The 22,498-nt window shown below is 33.1% G+C and overlaps 1 protein-coding gene across 2 annotated transcripts; it reads left to right on the forward strand.

Annotated features, from left to right (window-relative positions):
* The first annotated feature begins 10,425 nt into the window (after window positions 1-10,425).
* LOC112790485 (protein Brevis radix-like 4) lies at window positions 10,426-18,763 on the forward strand. 2 transcript variants are annotated; one of them, XM_025832913.3, is made up of 7 exons: window positions 10,426-11,000; window positions 11,119-11,426; window positions 11,567-11,982; window positions 16,134-16,269; window positions 16,942-17,339; window positions 18,029-18,103; window positions 18,204-18,763. In XM_025832913.3, exons 2-7 carry the CDS (start codon window positions 11,313-11,315, stop codon window positions 18,217-18,219), a joined length of 1,155 nt encoding a protein of 384 aa, XP_025688698.1. In that variant the 5' UTR covers window positions 10,426-11,000; window positions 11,119-11,312; the 3' UTR covers window positions 18,220-18,763. The 2 variants fall into 2 exon arrangements, with proteins under 2 accessions (XP_025688698.1, XP_025688699.1); XM_025832914.3 differs by having other exon boundaries at window positions 18,029-18,269.
* Window positions 18,764-22,498: the final 3,735 nt, after the last annotated feature.

A 22,498-nucleotide genomic window follows, 5' to 3' on the forward strand; every position in this document is an offset into this window, starting at 1 on the left:
GGCGTTTAACGCCCAGAATGATAGCTTTACTGGCATTAAACGCCCAGAAGGATAGTCATTCTGGCGTTTAACGCCCAAAGTTCCTCTTTAATGGCGTTTTAATGCCAGTGAGCTCTTTTTCTCTGTGATTCTTCTGCTTTATGTTTTGAATCTTCATTTCTCTATATTATTTACTTGAAAAGATATATATTTTTGACTTTTTTGAATTTTTAATGAGGAGGGAGAAAAACACAAAATGACTCAAAACATAAGAATTTAAGATCAAACCAATAATGCATGCAAGAACACTTTAAATGTCAAGATGAACACCAAGAACACTTTGAAGATCATGATGAACATTAAGAACATATTTTTGAAAATTTTTAAGAAAATAGAGACATGCAAGACACCAAACTTAGAAATTTTGAATGTTTAGGCATTATGAATTCAAAAATGCATATGAAAAATAACATAAAACACAAAATAAGAAAATCATGAGATTGAACAAAGTAACTCATCAAGAACAACTTGAAGATCACAGAAGAACACAATGCATATATTTTTTTTTCGAAAACTTAAGAAAATAAAAAAACATGCAATTGACACCAAACTTAGGATTTAACACTAGACTCAAACAAGAAACGCAAAATATTTTTGGTTCTTTTATGATTTTATTAATTTTTTTGTATTTTTCAAAAATAAAAATAAAAAACTTAAACATAAAATAAAATTACCTAATCTAAGCAACAAGATGAACCGTCAGTTGTCCAAACTCGAACAATCCCCAGCAACGGCGCCAAAAACTTGGTGCACGAAATTGTGATCACACTTTTCACAACTCCGCACAACTAACCAGCAAGTGCACTGAGTCGTCCAAGTAATACCTTACGTGAGTAAGGGTCGATCCCACGGAGATTGACGGCTTGAAACAAGCTATAGTCATCTTGTAAATCTCAGTCAGGTGGATTCAAATGGTTATGAGGATTTGATAATTAAAAGATAAATAAAACGGAAAATAACATAGAGATACTTATGTAATTCATTGGTGGAAATTTCAGATAAGCGTTTGGAGATGCTTTGTTGCTTCTGAACCTCTGCTTTCCTATTGTCTTCATCCAATCATGCGTCCACCCTTCCATGGCAAAGTGTATGATCCTCTCAGTTAAAATGGTCCGGCTACGATTTTTGTATGGCTAATCAACTGTCACATTTCTCGTCTTGGATGAAAAATAGCAGGCACATCTACTTCAAGGCTAATCATCTATCGATTCTCACTTGTGTCAGAATAGGATCCCTTGATCCTTTTACACACTGTCAGTGCACCCAACAGTCGTGAGTTTGAAGCTCGTCACAGTCATCCCTTCCCAGATCCTACTCGGAATACCACAGACAAGGTTTAGACTTTCCGGATCTCAGGAATGCTGTCTATTGGTTCTAGCCTATACCACGAAGGTTCTAATCACGAATTCGGATGCTCTATTGTCAGGAGAGGCGATGCAAATCCGTGAATCAGAGACCCAAGAGAATATACTCCGGCTGTCATCCAATGACTACGTTGAACATCATGTAGACCACTTTGTGGTTGTCAGGCACGCGATCTTGGTTAAGCGAGTAACGAAGATAGTGGGTGATTGTCACGAGTCACCCCCTTCATTCTGACTTAACTAAATTAAGTACAAGAGTATATCTTAGAGAAGAAGTAGGCGAGAATTTAAAGAAAAACAATAGTTCTTGCATTAATTCATGAGGAACAACAGAGCTCCTCACCTTAATCTATGAGGTGTAGAAACTCCAACGTAGAAAATACATAAGAGAAGAAGGTCTAGGCATGGCCGAATGGCCAGCCTCCCAAATGTGATCAAAAGATCAAATGATGATCCAAAGATGAAATACAATAGTCAAAAGTGCTATTTATACTTAAACTAGTAACCTAGGTTTATAGAAAATGAGTAGGTAGTGCATAAATCAACTTCCGGGGCCCACTTGGTGTGTGTTTGGGCTAAGCTTTGAAGCTTTCACGTGCATAGGCTATCCTTGGAGTTAAACGCCAGCTTGGGTACCAGTTTGTGCGTTTAACTCCAGTTTTGGTGCCAGTTCCGGCGTTTTATGCTAGAAAAGGGTCTCTGATGGGTGTTTGGACGCTAGTTTGGGCCATCAAATCTCGGTCAAAGTATGGACTATTATACATTTCTGGAAAGCCCAAGATGTCTACTTTCCAACGCATTTAAGAGCGCGCCAATTGGGTCTCTATAGCTCTGGAAAATCCACTACGAGTGCAGGAGGATCAGAATCCAACAACATCTGTAGTCCTTTCTCAGCCTTTGAATCAGATTTTTGCTCAAATCCCTCAATTTCAGCCAGAAAATACTTGAAATCACAGAAAAACACACAAACTCATAGTAAAGTCCAGAAATGTGATTTTTTCATAAAATCTAATAAAAATATACTAAAAAGTAACTAAAACATATTAAAAACTACCTAAAAATAATGCCAAAAAGCGTATAAATTATCCGCTCATCAGTTTCCTTTCTTATTCTAGTTCCCATTATGTAAGTGTTGCATTTTTTTCTTGTCGCGATTTTGCTTAAAACCTTCCTTCAAGACTCCTCGTCATAAACTCTTTTCAACTTTATATATAAGTCGTAATACCTCACCACATCTGTTTTATGACTTAAGCATAAAGTTCTGCGTGGTAGAGTGTTACACTAATGGTCATAACAATAATGCAACGATGATTTGTAAAACAAAACAGGAAAGATCAATTTTCTTAATCAATGCAAACAACTATTAAGGTTACAAAAGTACAAAGAATAAAAGAAAAAAAGTATTCCTTTACTGCAGTAGATTCAAAATTAAAGAAGAATGATTCACTCTTGGAATTTGGCCATCATTATATAATTAACAATCCTTTAAGGAACTCAAGGAAAAAGAAACAAACACAAAGCATTCATACTTTTGAATAATCTTATTTCATTTTTTCTATTCTATCTTTCAGTAATTGAAAAATGTTTATTCATATTTGAGTGAGGAATCACAAAAAAAGCCAAGAATGATCAAAGATAAGAGAGATTGTTTTGAAAATAGTCATAATATTCATTATCTTTATAATGATGTTTTTGATTGCTTAAACTAGGATTGGTTCTCTATTTCTAAGTTGTGTTAGAACTTAATGATTTCTTAGCTTTGTTTGAAATGAGTGGTATTTTAGAGGTGTGAGCTCAAGAAGAGTTCATGCGGTCTCCTTTTCTCTAAGTTGGGTGAGTACTTTAAGGTATTCTAAGCTAGATATAACTTAGGTGTGAAAGAATTAGTTTGACTTTTGTATTAGTTATTGTAATCAAGTTGATTATATATAATGGAAATTCTATCGTAATTTGTGGTGGAGACTGGATGTAAGACTGGATATATCGTAGTGTCATCTTCTTCGTTATTTCTATTCTGCCATATTCAACTAAAAAAAACTAAAATAATCTCTCTCTTTATCAATTCCATTGCACTAAATGTTTTAAGTTACAAATTCCTTTGTTTCCTTAATTCAACTCCTCTTTTTACGTCTTTAGGAAACATTCATTTCTAATAGGTAACAAAACCTATTTCGAGAAAAAATGGGTGATTCGTGTAACACCCTACCACACAAAGCTTTATACCTAGGATGTAAAAAAGAGGCCGCGAGGCGCTACGACCTCTAAAATAGAATATAAATATGTATAATAGTCGAAAGAATGTAGTATACTAGGAGCCTTGAAAAATAGGTAAAACAAAATTGCAAAATTAAAAGCGCAACGCTTAGGAAAGAGATTACCTACGTAGGAAGAAAACTAATGGTCCATAAACATATATATAAAAGCAAGAGTAAAGGGTCAAGAATACAAAATATCAAGCTCCGAACTTAGCCTGCGAAGCTAAGGCTGGCCACATAATAGTTACATATATATATAATCCATAACCCAAGATACATAAAAGTAACCCTAATTCTCCATAAACCTCTATGAGGTGTAAAAGTAGAACATATATACATAGGGAGAGTCTATACATATATATAAAAGCAAAACAAAACAAAAGTATAATCCCAAAAAGCCCACTTCGCTGCAGAAAACTCCAGATGCCTAGCGAGGTGCCTCTCGACCTACATCTGAAAAACACAAATATCGTATGGGATGGGAACCAGGGGTTCTCAGCATGGTAAAGGTGCCACGCACATAAGATATAAGGTCCTGCGAATGCTAGAGGCAATCTTAGAGCGCCGACACTCAGATTATAAAATTTAAAAGATTAAAACAGAAACCATAAATCAAGGTGGTTTTCTAAGGCTTTCTAAACTAAACTAACTCTTTAAATCTAACTAAAACTTAACTAGAACACTAACTCTCTCTTCCTTTCGTCCGTTCTTCCATCTCCGGTGAAATTACAGAAATAAACAAGCAGACAATGGCAAACACAGGTAGAATATAAGTAATACAGATAGAAAATATAACAAATAGCATGTTATAATCACTTAAGCAATCCCAATTAATGCACAAACAAGCAATTCAAACAATATGCATATTATGCATGCCTGTCCTATAGCTGATGAGTCTCATCTGTTGTTTATCAAGCCAACCCGACAAGTCCAGCTGCTAAACACTAGACTGTCCCTCGTCGCGCATCCCGATGAGTTTATACATAGCTTTTTCTATATATAGTTAACCTGGGGGATGACCCGATTGTACTTCATTACATACTCTGTGTCATTTTTTTTGGTGCTATTTAGATATCTATTTGATATGCATAGCATGCTTGTTTGTGAGCATATTTTGGGATGATTGAAGCACTGACCTTGAGATATTGAGACTGATCACCTTGATATCGATTGTATGGTGTGGATAGGAGAACCAAATGGTGCCTTATAGGCAAGGTCGACCATGTACACGAAGAGAGAATGAGAGTAACCACATTTGATTTTGGTTTACATATAGATTATAGGGTGATTGATACAACACTAGGTAGATGGAGGATTGTTAAGTGTTGAGATAAGTAGAGCATGTATTAGGCTTGAATTTAACTAAGTTTGACATTGAGTGGCCTTTGATTTTAGCTATAATAAGTAGAAATTCGTTAGTTTTTTTGTATATTTAAGGGAGATTGAATTGTATACATTGGTAAAATTCTAAATGAATTGAATAATTAAATGCGGAATAAACGGTATAGTGGTATTGTGGACCTTGGGATTTTGTTGAATAAGTGGAGAAAATGGAGAATAGAATATTTTAGTTGTTGAAATGATTGAGTATGTTATGAGTGTGATTGTGTGGATGGTATTGAAATTTTTGTTAGTATATAAACTATTGTTGGGTATGAGTGATTTATTGTAGTGAATTGAATTTGAATTGTTAGGCTTTGAAAGTGTTGGATGGTTGAAAATTAATGGATGAGTACTTGAAACTGTGAAACATTATTTAGGATTAGAGTTGGTATAGTTGTAAATAGCAGCAGTAGTATGGTGACCGAAAATATCTTAGGTTTACCTGAAAGGTTAGCGAATTAATGAAAATAATAATTTCCAATAAACTAAGTTTGAATTTGACTGTGAGATTAGATTGATTCCAAAATAGTTGTGTAGATGAGTGTAGGTGAGTAAATTGGATTTCGGTAATAGGTGAGTACAATTGTCATGTTTGAAAGATAAGGATTGTGATATTTGCTCATGATAACTTTGGTTTAGATTGAAATAGGAAATGATTGATTTGAAAGACGGATTTGGAACATATTGAGTTGAAATGCTAATATGGTATTGAGGTTGATTTGAGTGAGCTAAGAGTGAGAAGGATGAGTACGGCATAGGCTTAAATTTGATTAAGTCATGGCGTGGTAATTAGGAATAAAAGGATGTAAATATGAATTTGAGCCGATGTTGAGGATATAAGCATAATTCGTTTTAAAGTTTAGCAAAGAATTAAGGAACTAGGAGTTGGAGAAAAAGAAAACTAAGTTTGATTAAGTTTCAAATTGGTGCCATTAGACATTACGGAAAGGAAGTTCCGCTAGTTAAGGTTGCTCAGAGATGAGCCGGAATGGATGGAACTACCATCGCGTATTTTTGTGGAGACTAACATTTTCGAGGGCGAAAATTTTATTAGGATGGGAGAATGTAAGAACCGAAAATAATTAATGTAAATAATAATCAATGAATTACTTGGAATAGGTTTGAAAAATTAGAAATATTAATTAGAAAATATATATGTGAAATTTAGATTCAGTGAATTTTTCCGAGCGGAAAAAAGAAATTTTCTGCTGAAAAATACATAAAAACGTACCAATAATTTAGGTGGCAGTACCGGCTTAAGTCTGTCCAGTATCGTGTATGAGTGGATAAATTTAGGAAATTCAATTTATTAATTAGAAAGATAAAAATAATTTAGATTTGAAAGCCGGACGCTAATTCTAAAGGTTTAGCCCAACAGACCTAAAATGCTAACGAGTTGGACCGGGGCTAAGTTGGGTACAAATATATATATATATATATATATATATATATATATATATATATATATATATATATATATATATATATATATATATATATATGTACAACTTTTGATGAACAACTCATTTTAATCTAATTTGAGAGAGAGGGGTGCTGAACTTGTGAAGAGGAGAAGAAAACCCTTTTTCACCATTTATCTTCATCTTCCTTGAGCCATAACTTGAGCTATGGAGATCTGATGGACGAGCCATTTCTGGCCACACAAAGCTCTCATTGAGCTTTTCAATTCTAGCTAAACAAGTTGGTAAGGAATTCGATTTCTCTGGCCCAATTCTCTCTTCCCAATAAATTTAAAACTTTGGTTATGGTTAATGAGTGATTTTTGTGATTTTTGGTGTTTAGGTACAATCTAGCACTTGATTGCTATTGGATTTTGTCCCAATCAACATTGGGTAAGATGAGCATATTCGAATCCCTTGTATTTTTTTGTATATATGAAACCCTAGGTTTGATTTGTGAAATTTTGTGTATTTGCTAGCTTAAATTGGTTGTGTGAAGTGTATTGGTGAATTGGTTGCTTGGAAGTGGACTTGGTAGCTGAGCTCATTGAACTTGGTTGAGGATTTTGGTGTTTTGTGCATATTAGGAATCGACCAAGGTATGGTTTCGGTTTTCTTTATATAATATGTAATCTTTCGTGACACTTAGACTAATGGTCTTTAAGATAGATTTGAATGATGTGGTTGTATGATTAATTGCATGTAAATATTATGGTTGATGATGATTTTGATGAAGATTGAATGAGTTGTATATGGTGGAGTATGAATATTGATCATTATGATGATTGTGATGATTGGATGAATTATGATGTTAATAATGGGTGGTTATTGATGTGTTGATGATTGATGATGTTGTTGTTGATAGATGATGAGAAATTTGAGAATTTATGATGATACGTTGATAAACAATATTTGTGATGGTTTAGAATGGTGTATATGTGAATTTTTTGATGTTGGAATTGTTGATTATGTTTAAGATGGTTATATTGAGAAGACATTAAAAAAATTATGAGGATTTGATGGTTTGGTAGCTATATGTTTGAGAAATAGTTGGAAAGTGTTTACTCTAGATATTTGAGCTGTGTTGAGTGTGTTTTGTTTGGGTTGGTTTTGAAGTTTTTGGAAACTAGAGCATTTTGGTGATTTTTTGTAAAACCTTATTTTTAATGAACCATGGCAGATCCTAACTTGAGCCTCGGATTTTGAAAATGACATGGTGACAAAACAGAGGATGGTTTCTCCTTTGTTTTAATTATGCTTTATTTTGATATAGTTACTTTCTCATCCTTTGTATGTATATAACTTTGTTGCCTTAGAGGCTTTTGCTTTAATGTTTTTGAGAGATAGAAAGTAAGCCTTTTATAAAACTCTGTTGTATCTCTCGACTAGTCGGCCTAAACTCCGCAGGCTGTGACTAATTTTCTTTTTGTATATCATACTTATATATATCTTGTCTACTTTAATTATTACCTTGTGTATCATCGAGCTATCTACAAGGTTATATATTTATGTATTATGTTTTGTATCTTTTCATGCCAATGTGTTTAGTTATCGTTTGTGAACCCTTCGCGCTTTATAATTCCGCTTTATTTGACTTTGAGCTTTTATTCCTTTATCGGTCTTCTAGTATTAATATTTATTTCTATATATATATTACTATACAAGTTGTAGAACTGTCGTGACACTTTGTTATCCTTCGAACCTTTACGGCATGAGGTAAGGCCTAGGGTAATAGGATGTTACACTGTTGTCGTCTTGTGCCACTGCAATAAGCAACACCACCGTAATAAGAACCATATTTGCCGTACATGTGCGTGCCATCGATAGAAACAAACGGCTTGTAATGCTTGAAAGTCTCAACACAAGTCGGAAAGGCCCATAATACTTTGTAGAACATGCTACAGTTACGGACCATAAGGTGCTCATCATAGTAAGGTAAGGCCATGAGCTCACATATTGTTCCGGGACAACAACTCTGACGTGCTTGTAGTAGCTTTGGCACCTTGTTGTATGACTCCTCACAGTCTCCGTATATCTACACAATTGCCTTTTGCTTCGCCATCTAAATCTTTCTCTACTAGGGTTTGAAGTGATAGCTTTGCTAAACCGCACCTTGTAGGACACGGATACTAACAGATGGGTTGGACTATATCAACGGCGGCAGGATGACATTGCATATGAGGGTGCTGCCCAACTGTCAATAGTCTTAGGACATGGTGGGTGCTAAAAATATGTATGCACTTCACCAACCCTCCGGACCTCCCTAACAAAATAAAACATTCATTATTGGAAAGTACACCAGATATAACAATCATAAATGAGTAAGTACTCCACAATTAAATTTGACCTCACCAATATCTACGATTCTATCGAAGGGCTACACGGAGACTCTAGGGACATCCAGTTGCAGATTGGTGGTAATGCACATGGTACTTTAATAGGTCCGATTCAACAACTCGATACTTAGCACTTCTACGAATACTGTAGTTCTTCACACTCTGCATTACTGTATTTCTACTTTTGAATCTGTGGCCAATCCGAAATTCTACCTCATTGTAATCTTCTTTCCCGGTGTTGAAAAATGGAGATTTCTCATGCATCGCGTATAGATCCAATGCATGATAGTGACTTGTTACATCTGATAGCGCCGGAATCGAGTTGGGGGAGGCAAAACATAGCGCACCGCTGTCTCGGCCGGTGTCTCTGGTACAAACTCCTCCTCCTCATCATCTTCAGAAGAATCACTATCGTTGCTATCCGCAACATAGTCCTCATCGGAGTCTTCATCATCCACGTCAATGTCTTCCACTGGACTAGCAACATGAATCGGTGGTGGTGTGAGAGGTAGGTCATCCTGCACCAAGGTTGAGTGGGCGGATCCGCCGCCACCAATATCACCAACCTCCGTGAAAAGCTCCATCACTTGTTCTGCTATGATTCTTCCATGGATGTCAAACATGAGGCGCACATGCTCGTCGCTATGGAGCCGAAACAGACGAAATTGAAAAACTCTGTTTTCCAACAGTACTAGCAACCTATACCCCACCCTTCCGATCTCTTTTCTTCGTAAACCACCAAGGTTACTCAATATTAGACTCTTCAACTCGGACAAGGAATTTACTCACCGAGTGCGCAACAGTAATATATTATCACACTCAAATATCACCCCATTGTCATTGTTTCTCATACAATAATTAGGATACACACAGACAACCAGATATCCGCTACTACTGGACATTTTTGCCTATTTTTTGTAAGAAAGATAGAGGAGAAAAAGATATGAAATGTATATAGAGAATACCAAGGATTGTACATCCTTTTATAGCTGTTGAAAATTTGTCTTGCTGTATCTCATTTATACTGTAAACATTATAATTTATCACGTATCTCATTTACAGTGTCTCGTTTATAGACATACTACGTATTTTCGTAATTATTTTACAAATTATTTATTTTAATAAATAAAATATTTTTTATTTATTTAAAAAAATTCTCAATTAAGTCCAACAAATAAATTATCATCATTAAAAGCAAATTAATCTAATGTAATTAATATTGATGATGTTGTATATTCTACTCATTCTGCTTTGACACAGAACTTGTCTACAAGTGTGGGAACAATGCTAAGACACCTTATCTCTCCTCTAGTGCCACGCCTCTTCAGCATAGGAGAAAAATTTTTTCCTTTAGCATAGTAACATTACCCAAAAAAAAGTATATGAGATATGGTGGGTAAGAAGGTGAAGAAAAGAGTAAGGAGAAGGAGATGACAGGTAAAATAAAAAAAAAAAGTTATCTAAAATGAGGAGATTGATAAAGTGGTTAAATAATATTATAATTATTTTTAAATTTGTAACTTTTTATTATGTATGAGTTCGTTTTCTTAATTTTATTAAAAAATTACTTTGTTACTTTACCAATGTTTTTATTTTGGAAAAGCTTGATCCGAGACAAAGATCCGAGGATGGAAGATGGGAGAAAGACTTGTCCTTGAGAACTTCTATCGTTTTTTGGTTCAAGAATCGGCTACAGCAGGCAATGGGGAAAAAGTTCTCTTTTTTTTAGTCGTTGTCATACATGGATTATTAGTTATGTTTTCTTTCAGCCCCAAGTTGTGTACGTTATTGGGATGTATTGTCTTCTGTCCAATAGAAAAACGGGCTCAGCCAACACAAGTAGCTGAGTCCACAACGAGCCCAACAAATACTGAAAAGCTTGAAAGGACGGCAACCGCGAAACTCAGGTCAAGAGAGACAGATACAGATACAGACACGCACATCCGCATTAACAGGTTAAAAGGAAATGATAGGCTGATATAGGCCGATAGTCCCACCCCAAAGACAAAAAGCAGATTCCACAGTCTCCTGCTCTCCTCAAATCAAATCATCTCCTCTCCCATTAAAAACAAAAACAAACACACTTGACTTACTCTCTCTTCTTCCCACTGCCACCTGAATCCGCCAGTTACTTCCGACCACATGGTCCCCTCCCTCATACTAGTACTGTTAAACCCCCTCCTCCAATTTTCATTAATTAACTAATTAACACGCTGCTGCCACCACACTTCAATGCTCATATTTTTACATGTTTTATATATTTTTTATATATATTTTGCAGTTTCTATCAGCAGAGAGAAGACAATCTATGATCTCGTCGTAGTAATTGAAGTCGCTGCTGCTTCTTCGCATGGCACCAACTCATAATCGTTTCTCGGTTACCACGCTTTTTTATAATCCAACAATCTGATCTAACCTTCTATTCCCCTCTCAACTCACTCTTCTTCTCTTTCAAAAGAGAAAAAGAAAAAGAAAATGCTGACTTGCATAGCTCGGCCGAAGAAACTCGGGGAAGACTCACTGAGTCACCCGGACGATCCCAATTCCAGCATCGGAAAGAATCAATCCGTCAAGTCCATCACCTCTCAGGTAACTTCTATTAGAGAAAAGGAAAAGAAACAAAAAAAAAAGTGCAAGAGCTCTCTCTTTCTCTCATTGCTTTATCTAAGTGTCGTGATTTAAACTCTCCACCGCGGGCGCGTGTGTTTGTTCTTTTTGGTTTTCTTCAGTTAAAGGATATTGCGTTGAAGGCGTCGGGTGCGTACAAGAACTGCAGTCCGTGCGCGCCGCCGAGTCGACTCAGGACAGCCAGTGGAGTGGGCGGTGCCAGTATTGGAAGCGGTGGAGACTCGGATGGGGACTCGGATCGGTTCCGGTGGTCGTACAGACGGACAGGGAGCTCAAGCTCGTCGGCGGGGACAAGGACAGGGTGGGGAAAGGAGATGGAGGCGAGACTTAAGGGGATATCGAGCGGCGAGGGGACGCCGAGCTCCGCCGGAGGGAGCGGGCGGAGGGCGGAGCCGGTGGTGGTGCTAGTGGAGGAGAACGAGCCGAAGGAGTGGGTGGCGCAGGTGGAGCCCGGCGTCTTGATCACGTTCGTGTCGCTTCCCCGTGGCGGGAACGACCTCAAGCGCATACGATTCAGGTGCGCGTATACGTATATTATATTCCGAAAAAACTCGAACGCATTCTTTTGTTGTCGTTTGCTTGGTTTATGTTGCCGTTTTGTGTTGTATATTGTGTGTAAGGAATTTTTTAGGGATGGTATTTGATAGTGACTGTTCATTAAGGTGAACGTGGTGATGGTCGATGTTATCGGAATCGCCACATTTAGTGCTATTATTTATTAATTTATTAAAAAAAATATAAAATCATAAAAAATGTTTTGGCCGTTAATTTCTTATTTACTAAAATGTTATTGGACTATTTAACTAAAAAAATTGACTTTATAATTAAAAATAAGGAAAAGTATAGGGTACCAATATATTATCTGCCAACTTATTTATATTTGTGTTTCATGGAAGTGTGTTCGTAGGTGTGTCTAGTAATTAATATATTTTAAATACATATATAAAGAGACACATCCAGAAAATATATCTATAAAGACACTTCTATTAAATACAGTTATAAAAAAAACATTTTTATTAGACACATCCACTAACACACTTCCATGAAACACAATTATAAATAAGAGTTGACAGAAGTTGGCAGATATATTGTTGGTAACGTAGCGGAACCATAAAAATAATGATAAAAAATAATAAATTTTGATGATCTTTTAAAAATATTTTTTATTTATTAATTATTAAGTAATCTCTAAAAAAGTAAAAATAATATTTTAACATAAAAAATAATTTTCTTAAATATTATCTAATATTAGCCACTACTTAGTATCCTGTTACTACTGTATTTATGTTAAATTATGGGGAATGGATATGGTCAAATGTCACTCCTATTTTACAAATTTATAAAAAAATATATAAAAAAATATGTGTAAAGTGATATTATTAAAAATAAGAGTAATAATAATAGTATTTGTTACAATTATATATATTAATTAATTATGAAATTTTAATGGACACAAAATTTTAAAATTTTAATGCCACTTAAAAAATACAGTTAAAATTAATGTTACACTTTTTAATTTCACAACACTTTTTAATTATATATATGAGAAATTGTTATATGTGTGTATTTTTGAAAAATGTTGTGTGTGTTAGATTTATTTTTCAAATTGTATGAAATAAAAATGATGAAATTGTCATTTTTTTCCCATAATTTTAAATTAATAGTTTAACTATAAATTTCATACATTTATTTGTTATGTATAAAAGTGTGAAATTGTTAATTCAACAAAAATTATTTTTAATATAGAGATGAAGATAACGTTTTAGTTGAATATTAATATTTAAAGTATATTATAGTATTATGAATGTGCAGAAAATGTGTCCAATACACATCTTTTATGTTGAATGTTGACACATATTCAACACCCATTTTACGTATTGCCAAAATGATGACAGATGTCTAACACGCAACTTGCATGTTGATTTTCCATCTGATAAATCAAACCTGTAATTACACCAAATAATCTCATTTTCAACACACAAAAAAATCAATTTGAATGACAAAGCAATCAATTTGAATGTGGGGATAGTGCTATAGTGATAATGACAACGGTCAATGGGTGCCTTGTGTTTTGGGGTATGGTGGACTGTCAACTTCCCTTGTCATTAAGTAGGTACTTCTATTTTTACTAACTTTTGGGACATCCTCATTTTCTTCGTTAAATGCATGGACATATATAGGAGTAGTAGTATAGTACTTATAGGTTATTAGCTTATGGTAGTTGTTTCTTCTTTGTTCTTAACCTTGTTTCGTTTGTTGGGAGATTAACGCCTTGAATTTCTGGGTCTTGTTTTGTTTGGTTTATGGTAACAATGAAATGAGTTGGGATTTGTTTCCTTACATGTTGATTTTTTTTTATTAATTTTCTCTTTATTGAAATAACAACCTGATTGAAAATTTCACCAACTTTGTTTTGATCGTAGTATTTTATTTGGAACGTTCAAAAAGTATAATATGGTATGATGTGAATAGAATTTTTGTTAGGTAGCAAATTATTATTTTATTAACCTAAAAACTCACATTCCACCCAAAAAAAAAAAAGAAGCAGCAATTTGATATGATTATGGAGTTTGAATTCACAGAACATTTACAAGTCGGGTACAAGACTGTCTTTACTATCTAGATGTAAAACATTTAGTGCAATTAAAGTATCATTTGTCTTTGAACCATGATTCTGAATGAGGTGAATGATGGTCCACAACCAGACAATTAATGATTTCTGAATCCCGAAAATAATCCAAATTTTTAAAACCTTCTAGATATTAATCACAGCTTATTGTCTATTCTGTTTTGGTCAAGAGCGTTGCTTGGATTGGAAAAGAGGTAACAGAATATAGCTATAACTATTTTTGTGATCACTATTATCAATCATGCTCAGTCACCACACCAATCACTATTGTCCTTATTTTTGAAGCATCCTAATTCCAAAGTCTTCCAATTTCCCAAAGCCTGAATCAATCAACCCTCCTCCGTAGAGGAGTAGATATATGAAAAATGGGTTATTAGGTAGGGGTCCACAGTTCCACTGTTATTTCACGCCCTTGCCAAAAGCAATCTCAAAAAGTGGGTCCTAAAGAGAAAGAAAGAAAGAAAGAAAGAAAGAAAGAAAGAAAGAAAGAAAGGAAAAACTGACTGTGGCTTTCGTAAGTGGTGGTGGGTCAGTGTTCATTGTGCTGGTAACCTTTTTAAAACCGAGCCTTGTCGTTTGGTCGGATGAAGACTCTTATGGTTTCTTTTCTTGTTGATTCCTTATTATTAGTGACTTTGTCTTCCTCTATAATACAAGATTTTATCTTTTAATCTGCAATTTGCTGGGGTAAGTGCTCTGAATTCTCATCATCTTCCATTCAAGAAATATGTATATATATATATATATATATATATATATATATATATATATACAAGACAAAATTGGAATGAAATGAACCAGTACTAGGTGGGCATAAAACAAAGTTAACGTTGAAGATAACATAGTATTTTACCTTTTTTTTTGTCTTTCTTTCATCATATCGTAGGATAAAAGCACCAGTGGTGTCAAGTGTAGTTTGGACCTACATGGTTCCTAGTAGTGCCATCCTAACCATATGGTGCTGGTGGGTGGGTCAGTGCACAAATGATTTTTCTTTTTCTTTTCTGCCGATATGCTTCTGAGTTTAATTTCTATCTACAATTTTTGTAAACTCTTTCACACTGACGATATATCATAAATCAAACCTTTTGAGCTGGTGTGTGTGGAAATTAATTGTTTTTTTCTGCACTGCAGCACTTGATTAGATGTCTTTCATAGCAATTAACTCCATCTTTCTTATTCTATTTCTTTTATTTTCTTTTTATGAATTTAAACTCAACAATTTTAGGCTTAGAGTGTTCTTAAGCTAATATTAGAACCTAACGAACCGTCTGAATCATTACATATTTAGGCGCGCCTAGTAGTGCATTTAGTTGACACTAAAGTTTGGGACCCACTTGCATTCGTTTGCTTGGACAACTCCACTGTACGTAAGGTCAATGTTGGCCTCTTGGCCTTAGAGCAACTTTAATATTCACGCACAGAATGGCCGGTTTGCCTTTAATTATTCAAGTGAGAATTCTTTGTCAAAAAGCATCTCCAATTGAGTGACCTAGTCTAGCATGATTGGCTACAGTGTCACACACCACTAGAAATCAAAACGATTCCTATTAAAAGAAAAAAAAATGGTGGTCAACACAATTAACATAATCATAACATTAACAAGTAACAACTTGTTAGTTGGATGTTTTAAGCTTTGTTTGGTGGATCAGTCATACGCTGATGCCCACATTGGAAAAGCTTAATTATATTTGCAAATTTGAAGAATTATTATTTGGGTCTTGGTAGTTGCTACTTGCTATGGTTAGAAATGTTTAAAATTTTTTCTTCAATAAATGCATTAAAAAATTATTGGAAAATTCAAATATTTATTTTTCAAAAAAAGCTTTCTACATTAAGCATCTTTAGCAAAACTCTTATTAATTTACCACTTAATTTCCATCCTGCAAACAGAAGAAAAATGTAGAACGAAGGGGTGGTAAAGAAGAAGAGAAGAAACCCTTATTTCGCCGTTGTTAAATTATGGTTGAACTGCACTTTTCCGAACATTTCAAAGATCAGAAGTAGTGGATTAATATATGTTTAGTTTTATTGTATAGTCGGGAGATATTTAACAAATGGCAAGCTCAAAGATGGTGGGCAGAGAACTATGACAAGGTCATGGAACTTTACAATGTTCAAAGGCTTAACCGCCAAGCTTTCCCTCTTCCAACTCCACCACGGTCTGAAGATGAGGTAATTTTGAATTGAATAGCTCATGATCATTATTTGTCGTGCACAATGTAGTATTTGGAAGCTAGGTGTTACTTAGGATAATGTTTATTTTGGTCTTTTGGGAAATTCTATTGCATATCAAAATGTAATTAAGTTTTAATCTATTACTGTATCTGCAATTTCACTCGATCACTTTCAGTATGGTGCTAATAACAGATTTTGTTCTAGTGGGTAGTTGGTTATACTTTACCACAATGTTCCTCTGTTAGGGACTTGGGTATTATGGGGTGCTCAAAGTCCCACATAGAGTAGTATGAGATGCTTGATGTTGTATATAAGGAGAGTGGTTCTTTCCTCTTAGCAGCTAGCTTTTAAGGTGTAGTTTCCCACTTTCCTTAAATACCTAGAGTAAGAAATTTCGCACCTGAAAAAATAAAGAGTTGATCGTTGGATAGACTAAACTAGTATAACCCACCTAATGATTTAAGTTTTAACCGGCAATATGTCATATCATTTGGACAAAAAGCAGAGTAAGATGTTAATTCTTTTTTCCATTATATTTGCATATTAGGCAAATGTTGAAACAAACAAGCTTTTGTAGTCGCTGTCCTCAGTTTTGATGAACTACTGGGTGGAAGTTAGTACTTAGTATTTTACTGTATTTTGATTGATGCATTTCTGGGTTGAAAACAGAGTTCAAAGCGTGAATCAATAGAAGACAGCCCTGTAACACCTCCACTAACCAAGGAACGGCTACCTCGAAATTTGTACCGCCCAACAGGGGTGGGAATGGGGTACTCATCCTCAGATTCCTTTGATCATCAGTCGATGCAATCCCGGCATTACAATGATTCAAACGGTCTGAACTCAACCCCAAAGGTTTCAACCATTAGCGCTGCCAAGACAGAGATGTCATCGATGGATGCTTCTATAAGTAGCTCATCCAGAGAAGTGGACCATTCCGGGGAACTATCAATGAGCAATGCTAGTGACTTGGAGACTGAATGGGTTGAGCAGGATGAACCTGGAGTCTACATTACCATTAGAGCACTCCCAGGTGGCAAACGGGAGCTCAAACGAGTGAGGTTCAGGTACAATATCACCAACTTCATGGCTAGATAATTCCCTCATGTATGATGATTTCGCTCACTACTATTTAACTAGGATGAAGTATTAGACATAATCCTGGGAGTTTGGGTTGTTCTAAACTTCCATGTTAGACATAAAATTGTGTATTTGCCTCTAAATAGTGGTCCTAACAATTTAAATTTTTAGTAATTATAGTTGACAAAAATTTCTGTCAAATGGGGCCCCAATTTTTATAGGTTAAAATTTTGGGTACAAGTAAGCATTATTTCAACTCAAGTTTTTCAGGGAGATGGTCTTTCAAAATTGATAGGTCATAGTTGTTTACTTCAGAGATTATATGACATTAAGAATATGCTTTAGGATTAGCTCAAAAAGTTGAAGTGAGAATCAATTTTTACTTGTTGGCTGATACAACAAAAATCTAAAAGGACTTAATGCAGAGTACTGTAAATTTTTCTATCTAGGATTTCAAGTTAGAAATATTGGTCAAGCATCCTATGTACTTAACTATGTTTGACCCTGTCGCTTGTTAATCTGTTCTGTATAATACAGTTAGACACTCTACTCTCCCGGTTTGAATTTTTTAATCATTTGTGATGCAAGAATGAAGCTGCGCATTTGAGTTCATTTTTGTGGTTACATATTAAAACTGTTTGGAATTTTTCTTCTTATTCCCTTGAATGTCGTACAGCCGAGAAAAATTTGGGGAGATGCATGCTCGACTTTGGTGGGAGGAGAATCGTGCCAGAATACATGAACAATACTTGTAAGATTTATCAAGTTGGTGGCTCCTGCTGATGCTGTGGAATATGTGGAGGTGGTGTTGCTTATTTAATTAAATTTTTTCGCATCTCTTGTTATACAAGGTATCTTTATAGATGATCAGATGTTGGGGGCTGGCGCTACTCGTGCCACTTCCTTTTTTGGGTTTATACACACATCCTAGACCTTCGCACGCTGGCGTCTCATCTTCATGCCATCGGTTCTGGGTATTATCATGGACATGGGAAGTAAATTTAGCATCTATTAGTCAAAGATATTGGTGGATCAAGGCAGCAATTGCTTACTTGAAAGTTGAAAACTTCTGAGTCTGGTGGGTGTAAATTACATGGCTGTTGAAATTGGATACAAAGAAATCTACCCAGTCATTTTTGTTTCTACTCTACATATCTAATTTCTGCATCCAGTTTGCAATAGCATATCTACTCATAATACTAACTTCAACCTGTCTATCGTTGGAATAGCCTACATGGTCATCAATACGATAATATTTGTCCTTACTTTTGTTGACAATTGACATTATTCACCACTTTCATCTTTGCTGTCATGCTATTCATCTTTGCAAATGACTGTGCAACGCCTCAGTTAAATAGTTGTATGTATTTGCACACTCTCGTGGTCAATAAATATGACGTTATTATGTACATATCTCCATCCTTAATTTATAGCTCTTAAAATATAAAAGAAAAGGTTAAGGAAAAAAACAATGATGGAAATCTAAACATGACAACTTTGTGTCTGTTATGGACAGTGTATTCAAATCTTAGTTGTATTGTGTTCTCTCTACCAGAATGAATTTAGAGGAATGAAAAAGTAAAGTGGCACACCTATGTAGATATTATTGTTTCTACTTATACATTTAGAGGAATGAAAAACACAAGTTTCTACTTATACATTTGTTAGGTAAATTCCTCTGCAAAAGTCTCTGAAAAATTTTAAAATTTTCAAAAATTTCAAAAAACAGTCTCTGAAAAATTTTAAAAGTTTTAAAATAGTCTCTTCAAATATTTTTAATCTTTTTTAAAAGTGATTGTCTTATAATATTTTTATTAATTAGAAAAATAAAATATTATTAAAAATATATAATAATAAAGAATATTATATAGTAAAATATAATTTTATTTATTAACACTGAAATGTCATAAAACTAATATTATTTAATTATTAACATATGATATTTACATTGAGATGATGTAAAAACCATAATAATAATAACTAAATTTAAAAGTTTATTGAATTATGAAAATCGTTATTTATATACTAACTTCCTAAGATATTGACATCAAATAAATTTAGAAAGATATTTCCAAGTGAAAAAATATTTTTTTTGGCATAATTGTTAACTGTGGTAGCACAAACAGTTTAACTCTAAGTCTATTTTGTGCAATATTTCAACAACTAAATTTCAAAACATTTTAAAGAATATGAACAAAACACTTAGATTTGTCAAGACATTTCTTTTTCAAGTATTATAAAGTACGAGGAACTTCATATTGGGATTTTGTAAATCTAGATTAATCTTGTGGTTGACCAACAGTTATAAATTTGACTTACTTAGATTTGTCAAGACATTTTTTTTTCAAATATTATAAAGTATGAGGAACTTCATATTGGGATTTTGTAAATCTAGATTGATCTTGTGGTTGACCAACAGTAATAAATTTGACTTCATAGATGACTTGGTTCACAATGCATGCAAGTTCTAAAGTGTTACGTTCATAAGCATTTGCATAAACAATTTTAATTGTTCATGTGAACAAGTTTATGTTAAATGAGAGTTCTCCTATCTCTTTAAACAATAATAGCTCATTTTCTTCTTCATCGTTAAAGAATAATCATAGAATATGATACCTATAAATTACATTAAATTAATATCTTGCATGGTAAAAAATAAATATGGGTTTATTTATTTTAAAAATTAATTTTTTTGAAAAAAATGCCTTTTTAAAATTAATTTATAATTTATTTTGAAAAATAAATAAAAAAATTTGTATATAAATAATCAAATTTGAGATAAATAGACAAAAAAAATTAGAAATTAAAATTTATTAATTTAGAAATAATTATATATAAATAATTCGAAAGGACTATTTTAAAATTTTTAAAACTTTTTAAGTATTTTTTGAGATTTTTTAAATTTTTTGAAGACTATTTTGTACTTCATCCTAGAGATTGATTTGTCTATAACACACATGTGGACACTTTACGGCAATGTGTGCAAGTTAACGTTTCACCTCAGCAGTCATCGTTTGTCTAATGAAAATAATATTAAAGACTATTTTTTAGATTTTAAAACTTGAAGTACATTTCAAAAATTAGAGGGACTGATTTGGATAATTACTCCAAAAATTTTTATACTCATATTAAATTTCTTCACTAATATTTTAAAAATAATCAAGTTTCAACAAATTATAATCAGTAACTTATAATCTAGTTATTATTAAATAAGTATATAAAATTCTAGTATTTTTTCATAGTAAATATTTTTTTAATTTTATTTTTATATTAAAGTAAATATTTTTTATTTTAATAACTAACTAATTAGTTTATATTTATTATATTGTTATATAGTATATGTATTTATTGAAAAATAATATTAGTAAATATTATATAATCATAAAAAATATAATTATATTGTAATTAATAAAAATATTTGATATTTTTATTTATACATATTTAATTACATTTATATTAATAATTATGAATAATAAAAAATATAATTAATTTAAATATAAGTGAGTATAAAATTAAAATAATATTCTAAAACAAATCATTATATGTTTTTACTATATAATTAATAATTAGTATTTAAAATAATAAGAAATAATATAGTCTAGTGGCAAGAAAAGCATCCAGGATCAAACTACAGCTTTATCAAATTGGAATTTTTTTTTCGAGTAATTCAATTGAACCGATTTTTATTGGTTTTAGATAATTTTTACCGATTTTAACCAGTTCTAATTTTTAAGCTGTTCAAAAATAAAATTGAACTGAATCAATTAAAAGTTTGATTTCCTAATTTTTCAATCAAATCGGTCAATTCAATTCGGTTCTCACAACTATGATTTGTTATCTTTTGAAAAGTAATTTTTTTTTATATTAGGGTAAAATTCATAAAAAGCCAAATATCGTAATGTAACATACATCTTTGACCAAATATTAAAAAAATTTAGCCGATTATATGTATTTTTCAATTAGTCAAGTTAGATAAGAAAATTTATCTGATTCTTTTTCATTTTTCCCTTAATAGTTTTATTGGTTTATCTCTCTTTTGTCTCAGACAAATGAAACGTTTTTTGATCAAAATAGAAAGAAAAGGCATAATGTGCAATGTAATGGTTTTTCAACATCTAAGGCATAATGTCTTTTTTGATGCATAATGTTTGAAGGCATTTATCTAACTGCAAATTTAGGTTAAATTCTTAAAGTGGTGTCTGACTAAAATCGTTTTTGAAATTTTAATTATACTAATTATGTTTTTAAGATTGAAAAAATTACATCATATTAGTTATTGATTCATTTTCTATTAACAACATGCCGACGTAGTTTAATGACATGGACATTTGGTAATACGTGTTAATTCATAGTTTGGCCACGTGTAACAATATAATGATGTGTTAGTCAGCGACATGTAACATGCTGACATAGATGGTTATGTCACGTGTTATAATATTATTTATCCATATGTCATCCACTATGTCATTGTTACATATGTACCAAATTGGTCTCTTTGCATCAAATGACTCATTTTAATTCCTAAAATTGAATGGCGTACACCAAATTAGTCAATTTATAAGTTTTTTCTCCTTTTCTTTATAAATTCAAAATTTTTAATATTTTTTAATATACTAATTTTTGAATGCATGCCATTCAATTTTAGGGACTAAAATGAGTCATTTGACCAATGTTAGCACGTCATGACCAATGCTAGCCACCATGCGCTACTACACGGCTTTCCCTAGAGACTTTAGACCTTATATATATATATATATATATATATATATATATATATATATATATATATATATATATGAGCCTATAGCACTAGTCGAGATTGCATGTCAGATATATAGACATAACTAAATAGGTAATAGTTAAATAGATAATATATACATGAAGCATAGAAAATACAGAAAATATAGTAATATCATACATATATACCCGAAAGTTCATTTAGTACATCATAATTCACACCGAGTTACGTCGTTGCTTATTCATGAAAATATTTACAAACTCTATATTTAAACTAACAAGCCTCGACTCACAAGAGTCATCTAGTTTGGACCTGTTCTAAATTGTTTATATAGGTATTTACAAAAGCACCTAGCCCTCTAAAAGTCTATACAGAGTGAGTGCAAAGACTACTACCACTACTGCTACT

This window comes from Arachis hypogaea, chromosome 3, assembly GCF_003086295.3.
Source record: "Arachis hypogaea cultivar Tifrunner chromosome 3, arahy.Tifrunner.gnm2.J5K5, whole genome shotgun sequence".
NCBI lineage: Eukaryota > Viridiplantae > Streptophyta > Magnoliopsida > Fabales > Fabaceae > Arachis > Arachis hypogaea.